Source organism: Falco punctatus (genome assembly GCF_963210335.1).
Source record: "Falco punctatus genome assembly, chromosome: Z".
NCBI lineage: Eukaryota > Metazoa > Chordata > Aves > Falconiformes > Falconidae > Falco > Falco punctatus.
The window spans coordinates 45,363,448-45,386,671 of record NC_137586.1 but is presented as its reverse complement, the minus strand read 5'-3'; the positions used below and the strand labels follow the sequence as shown (position 1 = coordinate 45,386,671).

At 45.6% G+C, this 23,224-nt stretch overlaps 1 protein-coding gene across 3 annotated transcripts in view; it reads left to right on the top strand.

The window, feature by feature from the left end:
- Positions 1 to 13,341: 13,341 nt before the first annotated feature.
- The window catches only part of PTCH1 (patched 1), a 76,137-nt gene continuing 66,254 nt past the window's right edge, over positions 13,342 to 23,224 (top strand). For 2 of the 3 annotated variants that reach the window (XM_080373207.1, XM_080373206.1), the window contains exon 1: positions 22,341 to 23,180. In XM_080373207.1, the coding sequence (XP_080229333.1) occupies positions 22,980 to 23,180 (201 nt within the window). In that variant the 5' untranslated portion in view covers positions 22,341 to 22,979. Of the gene's footprint in view, positions 16,756 to 22,340; positions 23,181 to 23,224 lie in introns of those variants that run through there. The other variant, XM_080373208.1, reaches the window with a different exon arrangement.

Sequence of the window (23,224 nt, the reverse complement as noted above, 5' to 3'; positions counted from 1 at the left end):
CCTTACAGATCCTTCATTAGGGAGGCTTTAGGAGCAGATAACCTCTGCTTTTTAAAGTCCCACTTCAAGCAGACAGACAGGAAGAAAATAGTAGTTAGTAGATGTAAAGTTAGAGACAGTAAAGAGTCAGCAGAGCTTTAGACAGCCTCCGATAGTGAAACTGGTGGGCTGCATCAATTACAGAAGGCAAGACAGGGAGGCAAGTGTGAAAAATATTCTTCATGTCTGTATTCTGCAGTGTTCTCTGAAAGTCGGCTTGGGTAGAGACTTTCCTGCCAGCATTCAAAGCTGGACATTTTTACACCAACACAGAACAACATGAAGTGTTAGGTCTTGATGATTTAGCCCGGTGTTCTCTTGCAGGCGGTGCTGGGACAGTATTTTTAGAGGTCCAGGTCACCAGCTCTGAAGATTCAGTACATAGAGGCAAGGAATGTTAAGGCAACTTTCAGCTAAGAATGGGTTAAAAATTAGAGTAATCTGGCCAAAGAGCTATACTTGAGGGACTTACTACTGAGGGTTTGCTTAAAAAGCAAACCAGTCCCAACAGAGATTTTCAATGGTGAATGTGTAAGTTTTAACAGAGAAACAGCTCAGAAGAAACGTAAATATTGCCCTGTTTTAGCTTTCTATTTTGTTTATTTTTAATCATACTTTTTCATATTTAATTCACAACAACAAATTATCTTGCTCCTGAAGTCTGCCCACAATACTTTTCATCTCCTAACTGGTTTTTTTGACACACATTTTGTGGTGCTGGTGGTGGAAAAAATAATAGTCTATGACTCAGGCAAGATGAGGCTATTAAGGCCCACTTCGTTACTTGGATGAGCAGCCCCCAACACAGCCTTACCTGTCAGGAAGACACACAGAGCCTTCTGCAATAAGACAGCTTGTGAAGCAGAGAACCATCCAGAAACAGAAATAATCATCCTCTGGCAAGATCTGCACTTGTGAGTTGTTTGTGTGCTTACATGAAATGTAGTTCTTGTCCATTAAACCGTCCTAAGACTTGTGGTTACCATATGATATACACTCTGGTCCTATTTGTCATCTGTGCTTGCCACCTGAGTGTGTGGTGGTATTTGGGACTGTAAGCACTCAGAAACAGGGGATCAAGAACAAACATCCAGAGGCCTTCAGCCCTGGCACATCACGTTCCAAACACCTGTGAAATCTCCAGCAGCAATCACATGATAAAATACTTTTTCAGCATGTGTAACTTCTTTTTCCTATCTGGCTGTTACCGACCAATGTACGATGCGTACCTCCAGCAGCCCACAACTCTGGTAGCTGGAGAAGGTTGTATCGGTGAGTAACAGTACAGACTGGCTGCGAAAGGACATATAACCATTCTCAGGCATGTTGTTGAATAACATGTGAGGCTGTTGCAGCTAAGAGGAAGTGAATGCAAGAAGAATAAACAAAATTCTGTGCAAACAATGGATCTACTAATTAGTCTTTCTTGGCAAAGACCAAATCACCTAAAACTAATGCTTTACCTACAAAGCATTCTTCGGTCCTGTGTCTTGAAGTGAGTGACTGCACAATTTTAACTTGGTTTTCTAAGGAAATGGGAAGTACAGAATCATATAGTCTGTTGGTTCTGTAATTTTAACCATATTGGAGACAAGTTTCACAAAGTATTGCAAGGGACTAAAATATGTGCGGGTAACCAATATTTGTTACTGCTTGTTTGAATAGAACAACTTTTTTTCCTGTTTCCATATTCAAAGGCACTGCTTCTTTTATCATCTTACCTGACACAGTCAGAAAAGAGACATGGAGAAATTTTGCTTCTCAACTACAAAGAGAGACTGAGAGTCTGGACAAGCATCGGGAAGGCAACATAGCCTTTATATAGACTATGCTACCCATTCTGTGCACTCTAAATAGATTATTAGTAAAAGCAGGTACGAAACTGCTTGTTCTGATGAAGGTCTCAAAAGCAACTGAAAAGTTTCTCGTTGGTTCACTACGTTATGCTGTTTGCACTCTTTCTCTGTTCTATCAGATATGATGACAACTATTACTTTTCCTATGGGATGATTCTTCTCACCTTTTGATGCTCTTTCTAAGTCATGATGTTGCTAGTTGCAGTGTTGTACTGCCCAAGAGTGGAAATGTTCTACTTCAACACTCTCTGCTAGTTCCTGGGGTCAGAGTGGAACAGTGCAGATTTTCACATGCTTTCCCTGCCTTCCTTGGCTTGGAACAGGCGTACACTGATATGAGTGAGCTGAGCGTCATAACTTCTCTGCATCAGCTTTTGGGTCTTTGAAGTGCAGTAGCTAATATTAATGAATAATTCGTAAATCTCAGAAAAGGAATAATTCAATTCTAAACTACACTACAGGTGAAGTAATATCAGGAGACACTGAAGTTCTCAACAATTATTTGACCTGAGAATTAGTCCTTAGGGAAAAACAATGGATCGTTTATGCAGTCTTGATGTTTAAAACAGTGGAATTTTATACAGCTCTTCTGCCATTTCTGGACACAATCCACATAATTAGTTGGTCTACACGACAAAACAGCAACAGTGTTTTAAGGACAACAGGAATGGCTCAGTTGTTTATTATAGATTATGAAGGCCACATTTCTTTCTCCTCTGACTTCATATCAGCCTTTCAAATATTTAGATTCTCAGCTGCAGCCATTCATCACCACACAGTCTCCCGGTGTGGGCTGCTGTCAAGGGGCCACCCCAGTGCTTATCCCTTGCTCTAGGCCATTTGTTGTGCCAACTCTGGTGCCTATATGGCTGTGTGGTGAAATAGATCAAGAAACCCATCTATCTGAAAGGTAAATGTAATAAAAAAGAAAAGACTGGTTATCAGTCCTCAAGAACTTTGCTTTGGCTGGCTCCCTATCATTGGTTCTCAGCCCTGATCTGGTTTAAATGCTATGCATTGTATCACAAGGACACCTCCCTGGTTACTTTGCTTTAAGCAATGCACAGTGATCAGATAATGGCCTTGGACTGACTCATACTATAGGACTACAAGAGTTGCAACAGCTAGTCACACGAACATTTACTTCTTTCCAGACGTTTCTTGTTCAGCATCTCCTTTTGAATATAACTGCTTGCACTTATATCTTTCCTTCAGTATACTAGTGAAATGACTTTTCCACGAGTGGTTTTTGAAAGAAAGAAACCAATCACACAGATGTGGATGCAGGCTTTATTGATTCTGCTTACCTTTACTTTATCTTATGTGGGAAATTTTTTTTCTAGAATAGTGTTAACAGGATACAAACCTCTTCTTGTAGCTGGATTACAGCAAATACAGTATTTGTTCAATTTTAACATTTAGATATCATACAGAATGATAACATGTTCATGCCACTGTTTGAACATACAGAGAAATCCCTTTTAAAACTGTATTAAAAGAATCTTAGAGGCACATTATTAAACACTGTAAGACCAGAAAATGCCAAAATTAATTGTAAATTGTCAACCTTCATTCTTGACCTGTAAGCATGCACAAACTATAACTTAAATATAGCCTCATTCTTCAAGTAATAAAACAAAGTATTTCACAACTTTTTCTAATTTTCAATAAAATTAATGTATTATAACATCATGAATAGTGTTTGAATAGCATTTTGTTTCTATCACAGTGATTACTGTTATTTTAAGGGGGTGGAGGGTGACAAATACTAGTTTAAATTGTTCTGAATTACAGTCACTATTGATAAAAGCTAATCCAGGGTTTCAGCCATGAATTTGTCATCTAAAGCCTTGCAACTGATAGTCACTTGCATATTATTAGGGCTTAGGTAGAATGCCAGAATAGTTGGAGGTTTTTCGTGGATGTCAGGGTCTGCCCACATGTTTCTGATAGTGTTACATAGTCAAAAACTGCTTCCTTGAAAGGACATTTTCAGAAACTGAAGTTAAGCACCTATTTGATTATTTAAGAGGAAATCTGTAGCAAGTATTAGGAAGATAAAACGGAATGAGATAAAAATTTCAACATTCAGATCTTTCCATCTTGTTTTAGATTCAGAAGAAATTTGTTTTTTTTTTTCAGATTAAACACATCCTGCTTACTCTCAGCCTAACTGAATAAATTCTAATTTAACTTATTTTCATTATAAGCTATAAAAGGTGAGCTGGGAGGCCATATTTTTACTTAAAAAGAAGTTAAGAGTTAAATGCTTGGGTTCCTCCATTTATACATTTTTAAAAAGTTTCCCTTCATGTTTAAAAATCTTAGTTGGAAGTGGCTTCCCGAGAGTTTTAAAAGTGCTAACCACCAAGTGCTGTACTGGATGGTGCCCACATTAGCCTGAATGATTAGGCAGAAAGAACTGCAGAGTTTAAATCTTTGAACATACAGACTTTAATCTGACTGTGTAGGCATAGATTTAACACCAAGGCTAAGGACATACCAATCTGGCCTCTATACAGCAGCATGCAAGCTACTAGCAATCTTGAAAGTGCTTAAAAGACATTTAAACCCTTACCATTCAAAGAAAGGCCGTTCCATAATGGACCTTAGTATAGACTTTTACTAAGGAGATAAGTCTTTGGTGTTAAAAGAGCAAAAAACCCAGTACTTGCTATACTGTATGTCATGCCCACTTTTTCCATACAACTGACTACAGTCGAAAACCAAGTTTTCCTATACATTACCTTCTTCAACACAGACAAAAAAAAATACCTTTTCCTTTCCAAAGATAAGCTTTTTTAAGGAAAGTTGTATAACAATTTCAAAAATTCCATGAGTCCTAAATTAATTGTGAAGAAGCCTTCCTTCCATTATGCTTCATGTTTACTGGCTGTTATTTTAAATGCAGCCTTTACATTACAAAGCTGCAGCTTAGTTTCATGAAGCACTAAGCAGAGGCAGCCATTGAAAACCACTCAACCAGTGCTAGCCAAATATAACCATTGATCAGCACTATCTGCCTCTTGAAGTTAGGACCTAATCCCTGATGTGATCTCTAAGAAGCCTCTACTTTATTTTGGTGGTTTTTTGCACTTGGAATCTGCTGCCTCCTTCACCACCGAAAACAATCAATGTCTCTCACCCTCTCCCTCAGTTGTGTCACACCCAAAATTGCAAGCAGAGTGGGAGGGATCCGTTCAGAACAAATACAAGCACAAAGCAGGCATTACTGGCAGTTTGAAAGAGTCTAATCGCTTTATTCCATTGTTTTCCTCCTTTCTTTCTCTCTCTGTCTCTCTCTCTTTTTCTTTTCTTTTTTTTTCTTCTCTTTCCTGGCCTAATGCTGTGCGTTCTGTTTCCTGCAGGGACTACAAGTGGAAGTGGGGAAATGCCGTAAGAAAAGCTGTTTATGGAGAACTGTTAACCTGCTCAGAAGCACTAGACCTTTCATGAGGACCATTGCATGCATGAGGTTTTCAGCCCAGTTGTACAAACTGAGGAGTGCAGCCAAAGTTTTGCATCAACATCTAATTCGTGATGTTATTTATTTATGCTGTGGCAAGAAGAAGAGGTCCCACAAGTTTATGCAGAGTGCAAAAGGGTCTTTTTTAATGTTCAGATTAGCAATGGACTTTAATAAAGGTGTAACGTGTCATTTGTGCTGCAATAACTTTCAAAAAATGTTACACAGGATCATAACCCTCTTAAAGCAGATACAAGAAAAAAACCTGACTAGATATAAAGTAAGAAAGCTATCCCCAAATAGTTTCTAGCTTATTGTCAAGCAAGACCATTGTGTTCTAAGATACCTTAATTAGTCCTGAAAATGTGTAAACTAAAAGCAAGCAATGCAAAAGTTCCTTTGCTCTCCAGTGTGATTGTGCACAGATGAAATAAGCCAGAAATAGCTGGAATGCCATAAATTCAGAACCTTTCATCTGAATTCACTTTCAAGTGTTATCATACCCTTAAAAGATAGTCCCTGTCCTACACTTCAATTTAGTACCTAAACACAGAGATATTCATTCAAACCAGTCTCCTGAAACACATGAAAACTAAACATTTTTCACTTAACTACCCTTTACCCACCAGATTACCACAAGAGCTCTTAGGATTTTAAATTCCTTCCCCATAACATAGACCTATATGATGTCCTCTGAAGACTTACATGCCACACCAAATCTTAGCATTAAATCCCATGCAGTGTCACTGGCTTTATTGGATTTGACTCTGTAAGATAACTTGGCTCTTCATATAATCTGAAAACTTCAATTTATGAAACTTAATTATAGCCAATATCATCTTTTACAAAAGGTGGTCCACATTTTACTGAAGAAACTCACTTTCAGCAAAATCTCTTCTCCTTTAGAGAAATTTCTTGGTGCAAGGAAAATCAGTGTTTCAACAGCTCAGGTTTCAAACTGAAGCTCAGCAAAAACTTCAAGAACAAAACTGGGGAACTGGTTTGGAGGGTTTGAGAAGGCTCAGGTATACTCATGGATGTTTTGTCACTCTTCACCCATCCCCCCACTCCTTTTTGCTCTTTTGTCTTTTTTTTTTTTTTTTCTGGTTTGTTTGTTTTCAGCAGCAAACTGAAAGAGACATGTGAGGAATAAGCATGAGAAGAAGAAATGCAGAAAGGAATCACATGTAGGTTTGTGTGGCCTGAGGCTACTTGAGATCGTTTCAGAAGGCATTGGCTTCAGTGACAAAACTGTTCTAAAGCCTCTGTCCTGCCTCTCACCTATGCCTGTCAGTTCAAACCCAAAACTACTGCAATCAATGATTTTTAAATTTCAGTTCTCATTGCAAGCCTGTTCTGCAACTTGCTTCTATGAATGCAATATTTCCTAGGTTTTGTGTGAGATAAGATGATGGCATCCTGCCTTTAACCTGCTTATACTTCAAGGAGGAAGGAATGGAAATAATTCAGTTCTACAGCTTGCGTGACATATTATGATCACTAAATTTTTCTTCATATGAGTGGCTCTATGTATTGTGGTATTCACATTTCTCAGGTACTGTGGAAGAAAAATACAGAGTATTATACATAAGCTTTTTTTCTTCTTCTTCTTGATATCCAACTAACATCAGAAAATACAAGTTCAGAACAGCTTCTTTTTGGTCTTAAACAAATATCTGGGGAATTCAACCAGCCAAGGGGGTTTCTACCTACCATAGCAGCTAAAAATCAACTATTGGGAATTCTAGATTTGAATGCATTTTTAGTTAGTGTATTTCCTACTTTTCTTTTCATATAAGAAAAGCCTGTTTCAAAAAGACATTTATTACATAGCAAGATTTAACAATTACTCCCTAGTGATACATATATAACTTCCACCACAGTTTTGCTGGGTTTGTAGGCCAACAGTGTATTCCTTAATGAAAGAAGAAAAAACCAGAGTTGCTGTTATGACGCAGGTGCTGAAATCTCAGTAACAGTTCCCGAGCAATGCGAAACCCCTGTAAACCATGACTCCCTCACAAGGCAGGCAAGGCAAAGGATTTCCCCAAATTACTCTTATTTTGCTAAGAGTGTCATCTTGTGGAATTCTTGGAACAGTCTTCGGCCCTGATTGGCAGCTGAAGAGGAGGATTAGTTTTCCTCCTGGTGGAGTAATCTATTATAGCTGAGGGTGATTACTTTTAAGAAAGCAATGTGTCAACAAAACCAAAGAAAATGTGGTTCCCTGACATCTACTGCTAATGAGACACCATTCTTTTGTTTGTTCTCCAGAGGTATTTCCTAATGACAAAGTCAGGGGTGGGGGTTTTCAGGGAGGGCGTTTGGGTTTTTATGCTACAGCAGCTGCACAGACTTTGATATCAAGCTGTTGTACTCTCAAATCAAAAGCCACTTATCACCCATAGGACTGTACAGGCTTCATCACACCTGATGGGTCTGATTACCCTGTTCCTGCTATCACGATTATCCCTGCCTGCAAAGCTCCATGGTGTTGATATTGATAACCTTAACCAAAGCGTATGTCTTCCTCCTCATGTCACACTAGAAGAAGCATTTCTTCAGTTTCTGTAATTTTGTCAAAATTTCTCTGGTGGTTGACAGTACTCTAGGAAACAGTACTGTCAAATCAATGGCAGCAATAATAAAAAATGTCAATTTTGAGAATGGAATTTATTTCCTGTAACCAAAGCTGTACTCTGTGCCAATATGCCAAAAGACATTTTCATTTCTCGTTAATTATCTAAAGCAATTCATGTTCTAAAGCATTCCTTTGAAGTAATATGCCTTATTAAAGAAAATATGGGTTAGAAGCTGTAAAGTTATTATGTAGGTCAGCAGACAAGGACAGTTCTCAAAGTATAGTTCAGTATAATTCATTGTATAGTGGCTTAAAATTTAACCTTGTGTCACTCAGCCCACACAGCTTTTATATAGGATATTCAAACTATATATAAAAGGCTAGAATGACAGCTAACTGGAGATCTAAAAATATTGCTCTCCTTTATTTGGTATGTTTCATAAATCTTTGCTCTAGGCAGATACTTTCTGTTGATAGCACACAGCACCTGGCTTGCAAAAAATACTCTTTTTAAAGAACAGAAAAAAACCCACATTTCTGAATGTCCTTGAATTCCAAATGGTGACCTTTACATAATTCATTAACAGGTCAAAATGAGCAGCTTTACTAGTTTTGAAAAGAGCAATGAACTCTTTAACTAGCTCATGTTACTAGCACTCACCCAGATGGAAGAGTTCTGTCGCATAAATCAACAGCACTACTTCATTCAATAGCAATTAATTCTCAGTGAAGTCAACACAGCTGGAAATAAGCCCATGGTTCTAACAGGCTGCATTTTTCTAAGCTCTTCCGTCTAGATATCATATAGTCTCCTCTTGCAACCAAATCGTTGCCCAAAAAGATACCACCATTGGTATTTTAGAAGCATGAATTCTACCAGGATATAAACACTCAACTTTGCTACGTGAGGTCCCAGGATTTTAAGCAGATTATTGGGGTTTTGTTTGTTTGTTTGTTTATTTGCAGAGGGGATCCTGGCTTCCTCTTAAGTGGAGGAAATTAAGTGCTTCCCAAAATCAAGAACACTGTGTGTAAGAAGAAAATAGAAGTCATAGGTCAGTGATGAAGTGGAACAACCTCTGTCACAACTAGCAGTGCAAGCTGACAATACCCATTTGCAAAATGGCAGAAGCTCCAGGCACCTGTCCAGAGAAGAAAATCGCTTTTTTCAAAACAAAGTTCAACAGCAGTAGCAGCAATAAAGATGAGATACAGAAACATGATAAACATTAAAAACAGATTTATAAATATTTCTCTGTGTGTCTTTGAGTAGTCAATCCTAGTCTGTTTGTCCAATTTGTTACAGATGAGTACAGAATGCTCAATAGCATGTGTCATCGAACTTCACTAATACAGATGCTTTCTTAAGTTTCATATTGAGCAAAGATTTAGTAGCAGAGCACTACAATGTACTTTTGTATTAGTGTAATAGCATAGTGAGTGCTAAGACTTCGTTTACCCATTTACTATTACATTAAATAATATCATTAATAGGGAAAATAAAACTGCCAAAATAAATGTAGAAAGTGTATCGTGATGCATGATTCTTGGGGGAAGAGGGAGAGAGTCACTCTGTGCATTCCTTCCCTACTTCACAAAATAAAAGTCAAAAATTTTCCATTGTTATTTAAGAGGAAATACTCTACCACAAGAGTGTCTTCGGTTACAATTTATAATGCAGTATTTTTACACAGACTCATTAAATATTGTAGAAGACTGGCTGCTCTTACCCCACTGGAACATGAAAGTACTTCACAAAATGAAGGGGCAAAGAAACCATGCAAACCCCAACTTTGTAACGCTGTTGAGGCAAATAGCTGGCATTTATCTGGGGAGAAAAACTCCACAACTTAGCTGAGACAAAATGCCAAAAGCAGTCTTTCAGTTCTTGTGCTTCAGAGCCTAAACACACCAGCAAAGGAGAAAGCAGATTTCTGTCCTTCCATCTGTGGATGAGCAACTAAAAACCTGAAAAGGAGCAAAAGTTAGGCTTTCCTCTGAACAGTTTGGCATTCAGACACACTGGACTTTCCCATACCTAAGCTGCCAGCTTGTTAAAATGAGATGTGTAGGTCGAGATCGTATCTTTCATTAGTCCAGCTTGTACAGCTGAAGGGAAAAGGATATCTTTTGGGTGCACAAACCCTTTAGTTATTAAAAGCTCTCCTCAAAAGGTGCACCTGGCAACTGGAAGTCATAACCACAGCAGACACTAGAAATCCTGGATTCATTACCAGTTTTAGGGCGTACTTCCCCTCTTCCACTTTCTCCTCCAATGCCTCCAAAAACCTGTGTGTGTTCTCTAGGTAATAAATCAACCCATCTCTCAGCTATCTTAGGAGATAACACCTCTCTACTCCAGGGGCCCAAATACCTTTCCTCTCATTCGTAATTAAACTCAGCATAATTAAATTCACAGGCACTGATCCTGGCTTACACATAACTTTGAAGTTTGCTGCTTCTCTTTCAGAGCTGAAGAAAGACTCGTGTACCCACGAATTTGCCTACACTCCCAACCATTCCATTTGCTGCAATTTTAAAAAATCACCACGACTTGCAAAACTGCCCTTGGGTGTATCTTTAGCACATGTAAGGCCAACATCCCAACACCACCATCACTCTATTTTGAAAGCAGAGCAAAGTACAGTTAGTAGCAAAGGGTGGCATAGGAATTCCACTCGCTCATGAAGGCTACCAGTGTCCTAGAAAGCACTATAGGGAGAAAAGCAGATTGTTAGCCCTACTGTAACAATTCTTCACGTGGCAGACAGGTAAGAATGACTTGTCAGCAAAACCCTAGCAGAGTCCCATGACTTACCAAGGCCACTACTGCTCGTGTTCCCAGGGGATTGTTCACCAAATTCCAAGTCCTTCTTGGAAGGGGGGTCCCTCTCTCTCCCATAGAGAGGTATGGATCTGGGAAACGCTGCAGTAGAAGCATCATGTCGAAGAGTGGCACCCTCTTTGACTTGTCCTCCTAACCATACATCCAAGTCCTCATTTATCATCGTGGTTTCAATAGGTACAAGGTGTGACTCCACTTCTTAGATCCCGATAAATTCCTAACAACCATTCAAATACATGGTGTTGCTTCTATTGTTTTTCTGATTCTCATTAAATCTTTGGTCCATTAGAGATGGTTTGCACCACCTTTAGGCAGATGTGTAGGATTAGCAAAAGGCCACATACACTGGCACACACACATGAAACTTCACAGCTCTAGCTTTGAGGCTGATGGAGAAGAGACCATACATAAGATCTGCCTCTCTTGCCTTCTGTCACTTGCATTCTTTCTGAGAGTTCACAGTATTTCCTGCGTGAACCAGAAACATTATGCACTAGGTTAATTACCTCAATAAACCTGAGAAAACCCTTGCACTGGGAATGGCCATTAGGCCAGGGATGGCCTAACAGGTTTCTCAAGTTTATTGTGCTAATACCAAGCTGGGCATGGCCTGAGAGTGCAGCCTGGACAACACTTACTTATTTTCTGCAGTTTCCTTCAGTTCTACTTTTCTGTTAGTGTGGTAGGAATTCTGATATGACACTGGGTCTTGTATCCTTGATGTGACGTTCTGAAACTAAACCATCAGTCTTAGCTAATCAGTGAATTTGCCATGTAAATCATATACTGTCGAAGGCTTATGGAAGATAGGCTAGTTCCCAGCAGCTGACGTCCCACCCTTATTAATTTTTTGACTACTTTTAATAAAAAACCTTTTTAACAATATCTTTCAATTAAGTCAGTGAATTTTGGCTTTACTTGCAACTTTATCAAGCACATTTTTTCTAACAAGGCCCAATAGAGGTAAGGTAATACTTTTCATGTTTTTATTGATGATGGCCAGGCTTTTACTGGCAAGTTTACTGTATTGCAATAAGACAAAAAAGTAAAGTGGATAACAAAATAATAAGATTTTATAACAGCTAAAATGATACAAAAATGTAGAACAGATCTGTTTTTCAGTGTCATACACACATGCTTAAAGTGAAGACTTCAGGGACAGATGAGGAGAAGGATCTGGGGGTTGTGGTGGACCTTATCCTCAGCACAAGCGAAAAAATGCCACATTTGCAAATAAGTCAAACTCCACACTGGGGTCTGTAGTGAAAGCTACTGTGTGAGCTTTGATTCCATACCATTCGGACCAGCTGTGGAGCATCACGGGAAGAATGATAACACTCATTAGAGGTTTAGAAAATATGCCACTGGAGAAAGGTTTAACAAATTGTCTACAATTCTACTGAGGAAAGACATGGATAATCAAATTTTCGTTTTTTAGGTAATGAGAAAGGAAATAAACTTTATGTTCACTGTTAAAAGGACAAAAAGTTCTATGTCTGAACTGTAGAAAAGGAAATTTAAGTTAGACATTGGGGAAAAAAATCTTCCCAACAGTCAGAACCACAAACGGTCTCCCTGCTGTTTGGGCAGAAAGATTGTGGAAGGAGATTTTGAAAGCCAAACTGGGCAACCATCTTCCAGGAATGTCATATGAACGAATCCTGTTTTCAGAAGAACGGAGCAAACAACCTAGCTGGCCCTAAGACTTCTGGTTGTGTTTTTGGATATCTTTTTTCCACCTGAACAATTTTCCTAGGGTTTCTTATATCACCAATTGTCTGCGAGATACTCATGATACAAGTAGCAAAGGACTAAGAGACTTAAATCGACAGCTGTGCTTTCTCCCTGTAACAACGGAAAGCAAAGCAATCAGTACCTTCCTTTTCCTTCTCTCCTTTCTCCTTTTTTACTCCAGAGATGAACATGCTCAGAGCTCAAAAACCTGGGACTTTTAAAATGCTGGGTGATGAGAACTCCGTACTCCTTTTATGGATAGTGAGGGTCAGTACTGAAGTAATAAGGGACACTTTTCATTTAAAAAATTAAAATTCTTGGAAACATGCTTCACCTCAGCATCAGACCCACAGGTACCTGGTACCAGATTCAGTCATCCAGGCATGAGGCTGCCCTGACCATAGCAAGACTTGGAGACAGCTCTCTCAGTCTTAGCCAGCTCTCTGCCTTTACTGTGTCTCTAACAGAGGTGTCATTGACATCATGGTCTTGTCACATGTTCAGAATGGTTTTCATGGCAGCACCACCTGTAGTTACAACCAAGATAGCTTGAGCTGAAGACCTTCAACAGTGTACTCAGAAGAAAAGTACAGAATTGGATTGAAATACAGTCTTTATTAGTATAGGAGCAAAGGTGAATGAAATAGGATATGATCCTGCAGCATGGTTCTGCATAGAGAGAGAATGTCTGGCTTTCAGTAGAAAAGTCAGCTTTGGCTTAGTTTTCTCACCTTCCCTTCCCTTCCCTTCCCTTCCCTTCCCTTCCCTTCCCTTCCCTTCCCTTCCCTTCCCTTCCCTTCCCTTCCCTTCCCTTCCCTTCCCTTCCCTTCCCTTCCCTTCCCTTCCCTTCCCTTCCCTTCCCTTCCCTTCCCTTGTGAAGTACTGACATCCAAGCAGAACCAGAATGAACTTCCAGATTAATATTTGTAATTAACACAAATAAAAAAATAATAGAATAGTAACTGTGGCAGCACTGGCCACCGTAGTGGTTACCTGTCTGTGCCAGGAACCTGTGTGAAAGATGCTACTAGGGACAACCCACCTGAAGCCTCTGAGCCTTCATGCTTGAGTAACCACTTCCTGACAATCAAATCTGCAAATGGGAGTGCACATAGTCATTTCTAGCAATTCAGGACAGCATGGTGGTTCATGTTTGTCAGGCTATGGATTTTGCTCCCTGTCATTTTCAAAGGTTACTGTCAATGGATGATAATCATTACTTCTGCCGATAGTATAGGTTGCATAGCAACTGATTTATTTTTTTGCCCACAAGTTCCATTAGGTATACACATACAGATATAAATGGTTACTTACCATTTAGTAATAGCTACTACTAGAAAATAATAAATTAGTGAAATTACAGACTAAATGCCAAACTATTTGCTATATAAGACCATAAATAAAAAGTGTGCCAAGCCTGACCAGCAATGCTGCCTCCAATAGAGTCTAGTAGGAGATGCTTAGGGGTATAGTATAGAAAACAGGATTGTTATGAAGTAATTCTTCCCTGGTTTAATTTCCCAGATATATGCAACATCTTTGTTTAAATACCTGCATTAGAAAATTAAGAAACTGAAGAAATTGGCACTGTTACTCCTGCCTTACCCTGCTGAAACATTCTGGGTCACCCCCATACAAGCCTATTTTTTTTTCTTTTATTTCATCCGTGTCACATGTCTGGACAGTTCATGTCCGATTATGGTATTTTTTTGGAACACATGCTCAGGTTTGCTGGGTAGTAACTGGAGGAATTAGACTGGCAAAGGAAAGACACAATGAAAGCTATGGTATTTACCACCGATATGCTTTTGGTATTTACCACTGATGTCCTTTTGCTGTTGAACAGGTGAAGAGTCATATTCCTCAGGTTATTTTCTCTTAATACCCCTGACTTGTACTAACATTCTCATGCTTTTGTTGTTTCTAATTCTTTGTCTGTACACTGCACACTCCTTTCTAAAACTGCACATTAGCATATTGCATTGCTTTGCCCCACTTTTCTTCCCTAGCAGGATAGTTGCTAATTCTTTATGTGACTGGTTTGCTATTCTGCCTCTTACCAGCTTAAACAACAGCCCTGTGGCCCCATGGCATGGTTAGGCTAGGCACTGTGGGTGCTATCCTGTCCAATATGTAGAGTCAGAAACCGCTGGAACTTATTATCAAGAGTTATGATGAGTTTCTCTGGAATATTTAAGAATGAATGTGCTGGGTGGGAGGACAGACGGCAGGCTTACAACCATGACATCTATGCACTCTCTACCCCTGCTGTCTGACTTTTGCTTATGTAACCTGACTCTGTGATTGATCATTGAGGCCATAAAAAGTTATGTATGTTTTTCATGCACTCTTCAAAAATCCTGTAAAAAGTCTTTTCCCATGCTCTTCCAACTCTTTATCATTGACACAAGCCCCTCTGTCATGTACAAATAGTAACAGTTTTGTAGGCAAAATGTCATTCTTGCTCATTATTTTGATGCCTAGCCTGGCTTTATGCAGATAAGAATATGTATGGAGTTAGGCTCTTTAATAAAATCTGATTGTGAAATGTTTCCTAACAGTTTTTCTTATATGATTTTTTTAGTCTTGATAATGAATGTATTACCATAAGATACACATTATTTTCTATTAGCTGAATTCTCTAACAGAAGCAATATAGATAAAACACTGCTAAATAATATCAAAAAAAGTCGTGTGAAATCACAGAGCCCAGTCATGAAGCCTGTTTCCTAAATGTATTGCAAACAGAAATATCCGGGTAACTTGGACACAAGACTACGGCAACATGGAATATATTTTATTCTAAAAATACATTGTTGATATACTAAACCTGATAGAAAACTAAATATGACTGACTAGAGGAAAAGTATCTTCTACAAACAACTAGTGATGTCTTCCAAGACACACCATTTATTCCTTGCAATGTGCCTTATTCCAGAAGCAACACTTGATATTGCTTCTCTCAGATCCTGTAATGATACTTAAGACACCACAAGACCCTAAAAAGGTAGTAGTAAATTTCTGCAGTGTCTACATCCTGTTTGTAACTATTCAAGAAAATGTTGTTTTTAAAAAAGAAAATCGCTGTGCTCTTCCCCAGTAATGTTTAGGTGTTATTCACTGCAGCTAACTTACTTGCATTGCGCTGCTTCACCACCTGAAAGCTGACTTTCTAGTGACCTCTAGCAAAAATGAGGACAACAGGCATAAACCTTTTAGAACCAAACATACTAAATCAGGTGCAGCCCAGGGCCCTCAGCAGCCAAAACAAAACTCTGCTTCTCTCTCCTCTCCCTACGCATCCAACTGTGTATTCCTTTCGACAAGGAAAGTGAGCTCCACCGCTTGGCAGCTTTCACACTCTCCCTGCTCTTGAAGCCCAGGGTGGGAGCAGGGAGCGAAGGCAGAGGCTGGAGGAGACCTGTCCGCTGCGCTGCGGGGGGGGAGCAGCGGTGCGGGGCACGACGCAGTGGGGCAGCGGTGCGGGCCGGCGGCGCGGGGCTCTCCCGTCCTTTGCTTTTTTTCCTGAAGTTTATTGTAAAGGGGTAACGTTTGCGGGTTCGTCACGTGATCCTGACAGGTCCTGCCTATTGAGAACCAGACCACCCACATGGAGGACGATGGAGCTGCTTAATAGAAACAGGCATGTAATTGTGAGGCTTCCCAGCACTCTGCAGAATGCCTGCAACCTAGGAGGGTTATTTTTTTACACTTTCAGTTCCTTTGGGGTAAAAAAAAAAAAGGAGGAGGAGGAGAAGAGAGGGAGGGGAAGGAAGGAGGGAAGGAAGGAAGGAGGGGAGGAAGGAAGGAAGGAAGGAAGGAAGGAAGGAAGGAAAGGAAAGGAAGAAAGGAAGGAAGGAAAGGAAGAAAGGAAGGAAAGAAAGAAAACAAGAAGAAAAAAGAAAAAGAAAGAAAGAAAGAAGAAAAGAAAGAAAAGAAAAGAAAAGAAAAGAAAAGAAAAGAAAAGAAAAGAAAAGAAAAGAAAAGAAGAGAAAAGAAAAGAAAAGAAAAGAAAAGAAAAGAAAAGAAAAGAAAAGAAAAGAAAAGAAAAGAAAAGAAAAGAAAAGAGAAGGAAAGAAAGAGAGAAACAGAAAAAGAGAGAGAAACTGGGGAAAAAGGAGCACAGAGGAAGAAAACCCCGATGTCCCATTGAAGCCGTCAGTGCCAGTGAACGAGGGCGCACCCAGCCCTCCGGCACGGCTCCCCACCAGCGGCTCCGGCAAGGGCAGCGATGGTAGGTGCAGCCCCGGCGGGCCACGGCGGGGAGGCAGCGGGACCGGGGGGCGCAGCGGGGCCGGGGGGCGCAACGGGGCCGGGGAACCCAGCGGACACGGCCCGGGCGCGGGGCGGGGGGCGGGGGCCGGGGGCCGGGGCGGTACTGGAGGAGCTGCGCGGGCCCTCGCCGGGGCCGATGGCGGCTGGGGCCCGGGGAGGGTGGAGGGGGCGGGGGGAGCGTCCCTCCAGCCTTCGGGGGCCGGGGCTATGCCGGGGGACCGGGTCCTCCGCCACACCGGGGGCCGGGGGCCGGGCCTCCCACCCGCCGGGTCTGGCCCGAGCGGGGACGGCATCGCGGGGCACGGCTGGGCAGGGTGGGGTGGGGGCTCGGTGCGGGCCCCGGCGGCGGGGGCAGGGGGCGCCGGGGCGCCCCTGGGGCCGGGCACGGCTGTGCCTCTCTCCCGGCCGGCTACCGCGCCTTGGCGGTGCTGTGGCTCGGAACCCCCGGTAGGGAGGCGCGGGGGGGGACTCGCCTCGCCGCCGATGGAAGTCGCCCCCGCGGTGGCCGTGTGGCCCCGCGGAGGACTGCGGACGGGCCGCCGATCTCAGCATCCCGGCACCTGTGTGCGCTGCGGCCCAAGCAACCTGCCGTGCGGGAGCAGAAACCCCTCTCCGGGCGGGCTCCGCGGGACAGGGCCCGCAGGGAAGAGGCGGGTTTGCATCTTCTTTCTCCTTGGGAAAGCTGAATAAGGCTTCTTAAACGAGGCACACTGAGGAGCCCTTTCCTTCAGTTTTTAACTCAGGTTGAACGCCCGCAGCCAGTGAAAACATACAGCTGTGGGGAACAGGAGGGACAGTCGCTCTCCAGCTATGGCAGCACACATGCGTGGTGTGCCTAAGGTTAGGTTGAATAGGGGCCTCAGTCGGGCTCCAGGATCGGGCTCTGCATGTGGTTGGTACCTGGCATAGTCGGGACCACTACAGCGCTGCTGTCACTGGTCTTGCACATGTTGTCCCACTGCTCCCAGGGACAGGAGGCCAGAGGATGTTCGGTGACACATCTCCCCCTGGCCACCGCCTTATCACCGGTGTGGGAGGTAGATCAGGGGAGGAGAGGAGGGGGGGAGGCAAAAGAGGGGAGGGGAATGGGGGAGACATCTGGTGTCATCGTGTCACCGGGGTGGTTTTAAAAGAAACATTGGAGCCAAGGTGGGCATCTGCTAGCTCCTAACCAGATAGCATTTCACAGTTTTGGTTAGAAGGTCTCACATCGTTTCGGCACCAGTCTGATAGGTGTATCTAATTTCTGGTTTAGGGCTATTAGGGTCACTGTGTGTCCTGTATCTGGACGGGAGGTAGTATTGTTTAGAAATGTTAGGTCAGAGGAGGGAGGGGGAAGGAGGAGGAATCCTTTAAAATCTATTTGCTTTCAAGAGCCAGTAGATATAAAACAGGCAGCCCACTCTGAATTAATATGTCTTGGGGTTCTCTGTTTTTATCCTTATTTCACACACACATGCATACACACGCACACACTCACATACACACACACACCTTTTATTTTGTTCTGCCTTTGCCACAGTGTATAAAGCCCTATTGAGACATGTAGGCGTGATGTGTAAACCGGATTAGCAGTATGAAAGAAAGACATACAATGAGCCTGAATTGTTTTACTTCCTTTTCATTTCTCACGCCTATATCTCTAATAAATTTGTTGCTCCAGCAGAGGGTCAAAGAGATCGTGTCGCTCAGCTTTTTTTTCTGCAAGACCCGATGGCAGAGATCACAAAAATGAATGCCCTGCCTTCTTCCAAACGCAAGACTTGAGCTGTATCTTTACACAGACCCGGTGCTGTCCAGACTGGCTAAAAATTGTGCAGTGTAACTTTCCCCTCTCTATGCATATTAACGTCCTGCAAGTGGCAGGGCATTTTGCCAGGAAAAGAATCTGTTTTGACGACGGCTTGGCCTTGTAGAGCTAAAGGCCCTCGTGGAATATGACACGGTCTGCTAGGGCTGGGATGCCCTCCGGCTTTTGGAGGGAGAGGGGCTGCAGCTCCCGCCGCTGTCCTCCGCAGCTCCCCGGGCGCTCTGGGGCTCTGCGCTTCCCCCGGGAGCCTGCTGCAGCGCGGGAGGAGCACAGAACCCCCGGAGGCTCCTCTGGAGGCACATTTCCCCGCAGCCCTCCGCGGAAGAAAATGCCAGCGCTCCTGGGTTGGTGCTGTAGATCCCTCATTTGCTCCTTTGTGGCTTGCAGAGCGGCTTTCCATTAAAGGAGATCAGGGGTAATTAGCCGCATTATTTTGACAAGCTGGCTCGAGCAGTTCCCTTTCTTCCAGGGCTGAGGAGGGGGAGAGGGCTCGCTCCGTGCCGCCGCCTCCTTCCCCAGGCGCGGGCGCTGCGCAGCGGCGCTGCCCCGCAGAGCGGCTCCTCGCAGAGCGGTTCCCCGCGGCGCGCCGCCGCCGGCCTGCAGCCCCCGCCCGCCCGCGGCCCGGTGGGGCACCGAGCGGCAGCGGGGGCCTCGGGCTGCACGGCAAGACCCGGTGAAGGTGCTGCCCTGTGGCTGTGCTGATGTCGGAGGCCACTAGTGTCAGGCGTGCGTGTGGAGCTCGGGGCCGAGGCGGAGCTGTGCCCTCGAGCAATGAAAACGTGCGTGAGAGACAAAAATCTGAGGAAATAGACAAAATCAGGTTATTTTCCCCCAAGCTGCTCTTCTGCCAGGGTCAGTTCTTTTGTTGCCCCTACAAAAGGAAGCCAAAGCACTGGAGTTTCGTTTCTGCATCGTTTCTTTATTGAGGTAACCAGATGCTCCAGCAGCGCAATGCTCTTGGTGGTGTGCCCCACAGGCGATGCGCAACCTGGAAGAATGTGTTAAAGTAAAATTAGTGTAAATACCCGTTACCCATTGTTAACCTCCGTGGGGTTTGATCGCTCACCTGGCTGGAAGAAGTGTGAAGCTCTGCATTATTAGGGGTTACAAGCACAAAGGTGACCTAAGTAAGAGGCAGAGCATTACAAAATTAGGCTGCTGTGACCAGAGCAAAAACTTGAGATTCTTGTATGACAGCCCTGGCGGTCCAGGTATCAGGAGGACCAAGTATAAAAGGCTACAGGCTGTAGCCACTCTGTGCAAGGTGACACCTCAGGCCTTCACCACAGAGCAAGTGTGAGATAAGAAATCTGTGGGACTCCCGTGAGTTGAAGACAGAAAAAGCCCTTGATGTAGAGGAGCAGTTGCACACACAGGGCATGCATATCACAGCCAGCAGCGCTTACAAATGTAAATAAGGGGAGACTGATTAGGAACAACATTATCGCCAGGAATGTAGCACGCAGGCATCGGCTATGAGGCAAACTGGGGGCAGCCACTGCTCTGACCACCCAAGTGGAGACTTTTACACTGACACTTCTTCCTTAAGGGAAAAAAAAATAAATACAGAAACAAGGCCAATTAGATCCCTGCAGTAATTCATCTCTTGTGTATGCTTTAAAAAAAAAATTCCCTCCAGACCACAGGGAGAGAGGGGAGATTAAGATAGCGCTTGTTGAATTTGAGTCTTCAGGCTGAGTTTTGGATCCAGGAGCAAGGACGGGTGCTGGGCTATTGTGTGAAGCCTAGCAGGCAGGAGGCTGGCAGGAGGCAGGCAGGGCAGCTCTGGGGGCTTGAGGTGTTTGACGGGACACTCTTCTTCGGTTTTGGAGCCTGCTGGGAGGCCGAACCAAAACGCCTCTCCACCCCATCCCTTCTTTCTCCATCCCCCAGCCCTGCCACCCCATCAGACCCGTTCAAGTTGAGCAGGAGGCAGTGGCACAGTTCCGAGTGAGATAGACATCACTTTCCCAAGCGGAAACTTTAATTGAAGCTGGCCAACTGCACCCCTCCAACAGAAAACAGCCTTTAGCCCCAACTTCTTTAGAATTTTCTTCGCCCTTATGCATGCACCGACGCGTGCATGCGCGACAGGTCACTGCTCCCGGCAGCTTTCCTGGGGACAGTCCCGTGCGGAGCACACGGCCGGGTCTTCCCGGAGGCAGGTTTCCCAGTGTGGGAAAAACGGAGGTGGGACGTAGAGGAAAGCAAAAGGGACCCTCGCACCGTCGGCTGTGACCCTGGGAAGCCGGTGAAGAGAGCCTCCACACGGGCGGTACGGTGCGGTGCGCAGCCCGCTCCCGCCGGCGTCCCTGGCCCCCGGGGCGCTACCCGCCCCCGCTGGCGGCGCCGGGGCTGTGCCTGGCAGCGCGGCCCCGTCCCTTCAGCCCCCCACGGGGCGGCCGGTGGCGGGCAGAACCCCTGAGCCCCGGGGCACCGCCGGCGCCCTCCTCCCCTCGGGTGCCCACACGTTCTTCTTTCTCTGCCTCCCCCCCCTCAATGAACGCACAGCCGCCGCGCCTCGCAGCCGCCCTGCTGGAGGGCAGTCCCCCCCGCCACTTCCCCGGGCCGGGCGCGGTAGGCTCCCCGCTGCCCGCCGCGCCTGTGCGCACGGAACTCCGCCGGGGCGCAGAACCTCCGCGGGGAGCCGCGCTGGGGCCGGGGCGCGAAGTCCCGGGGCCGGGGGTAATGCGCGCAGCTGTAACGGCAGCAATTAATGGCTGATTCTCAATGAACAGAGACGGGGAGAAGCGGTGCCAAAAAAGTAAACAATCGCGTATAGTTCAAGAAGTGTTTAGCGCGGCCAGGCAGGCTGAGTTTCATGGACTTTTATACTAAAAACATATTAAAATTGGCTTTCCTCAGGTTTCAGTTAAAGAATGAGCCCTAAGTTGAAACAGGCTAGCTACTGCGCGGCTTTAAATCCCTCAAGTGTTGAGTTTTCATTGTGTTTTTCTAACTGGACAGAGTGGTTTTCTTGCAAGGAAATAAGTCTCCTCTTTAGTTAAAGAGAGAGGGAGAAAAATCTGGCACTTTCTACCGCAGTATCCACCACCCTGTCATTATTTCTGCAAGCCTGGGAATTCAGCTCGGACCTCCCAGTATTTGTTGCGGCTTGAGGCCAAGGTGCCTCTAAAAGGATTTTCTTTTAAGGGCTTTAGAAACCGTTTAATGCTGCTTTGCCCCGCTTCCCTCTCTTTTTTAAAAGGGGAAAACATAATTCTGAACGTCGATCGCGAGAAAGTTCCGCGCGTGTATTCGTCTGCAAGCGTCCCGGGGCGGGGGGGGGGGGGGGGGGGGGAAGGGAAAAACTTTCTTGAAAAGAAAACGAAGAAGAACAGGGGGAGGGGGGTGCGGGGGGGAGGCATTCCTTAATGGAAGTATTGCATGCAAAGAAGGCTGGATCACTTTAAGGCTCCCCCTGAAGCTGGAGATGCACACACAAGGGTTGCCGGCCTGGGTGGTCTCTCTACTTTGGTGAGCTGTTGCTAAGCAGCTAATAATAGTCATGTTTGCTGAGTAATTTCTGCCCTCCCCGAGCCAATCGCCTCGCAGAAACCCAAGCCATCTGACAGCCCCGGGGGCGGGCTCTCAGCTCTTTTTTTTTCCTCCTTCTCCCTCTCCCTCTCGCTCGCTCTCCTCTCATACTCCCCCCCCCCCCCCCCCCCCCCCTTTATCCAAATGGAGAGAGTCCTTTTTTTCTTCTTCATCTCATCTCTTGAGCCGAGGAGCTGCAGCTCGGTGCTGCCGCGCACACGCCGGGGGAGAGCGTCAGGCAGCCGGCTGCCCGCCGCCGCGGCGGGGCCGACCGCGGAGCCCCGCCGGTCCCGCGGCCCGCGGGAAGCACCCCGGCGCTGAGGCAGGATGGTGCAGTGCGGCGAGGCAGCGCAGCAGCAGCAGGAGCCGCCGCGGCCGGCCGCGCAGCCGTCCCGCCGCCGTCGCTGAGCCCCGCCGCGGACAGCGGCTTCCCTGAGGCAGCGGCGGCCGGAGGAGGCGATTTCAGCGGGAGCGGAGGAAAGGGCGGTGGCAGCCGGGGGGGGCCGGGGGTCGCGCCCGCCCGCCCGCCCTCGCCGGGCGCGGGGAGCGGCCGCCTGCAGCTCGGGGTCCGCGCGCGATGTGGCAATGGGAGGCGCGGGGACCGACTCGGCCGGAGCGGCCGCGGCGGCAGCCGCCGCCCCGCGCCCCGCGTGAGGCGGCCGTGCCGCAGCAGCCCCAGCAGCAGCGGCGGCGGCGGCGGCAGCAGCCCCCGCAGCAGCAGCAGCCCGCGGCCCGCAGCGCCGCCAGCCCCCCGCGGCCCCGCCGCGCCCCCGGGCCCCCGGGCCCCGCCGCGGAGGCGGCAGCGCCAGCTCCCCTGTCCCGCCGGTGGCGGCAACATGGCCTCGGCCGGTAACGCGTCGGAGCCGGAGACCAGCAGCAGTGCGGGCGGCGGCGGCCACCCCGGCCGGGCGGCGAGGAGCGGCGGCGGGAGGCGACGAAGGACCGGAGGGAATCGGCGTGCCGCGGCCCCCGACCGGGAGTATCTGCAGCGGCCAAGCTACTGCGATGCGGCTTTCGCCTTGGAGCAGATTTCAAAGGTGCTTTCAATCTCTCTTTTTTTTCCAGAGAAACACGCTAGTGC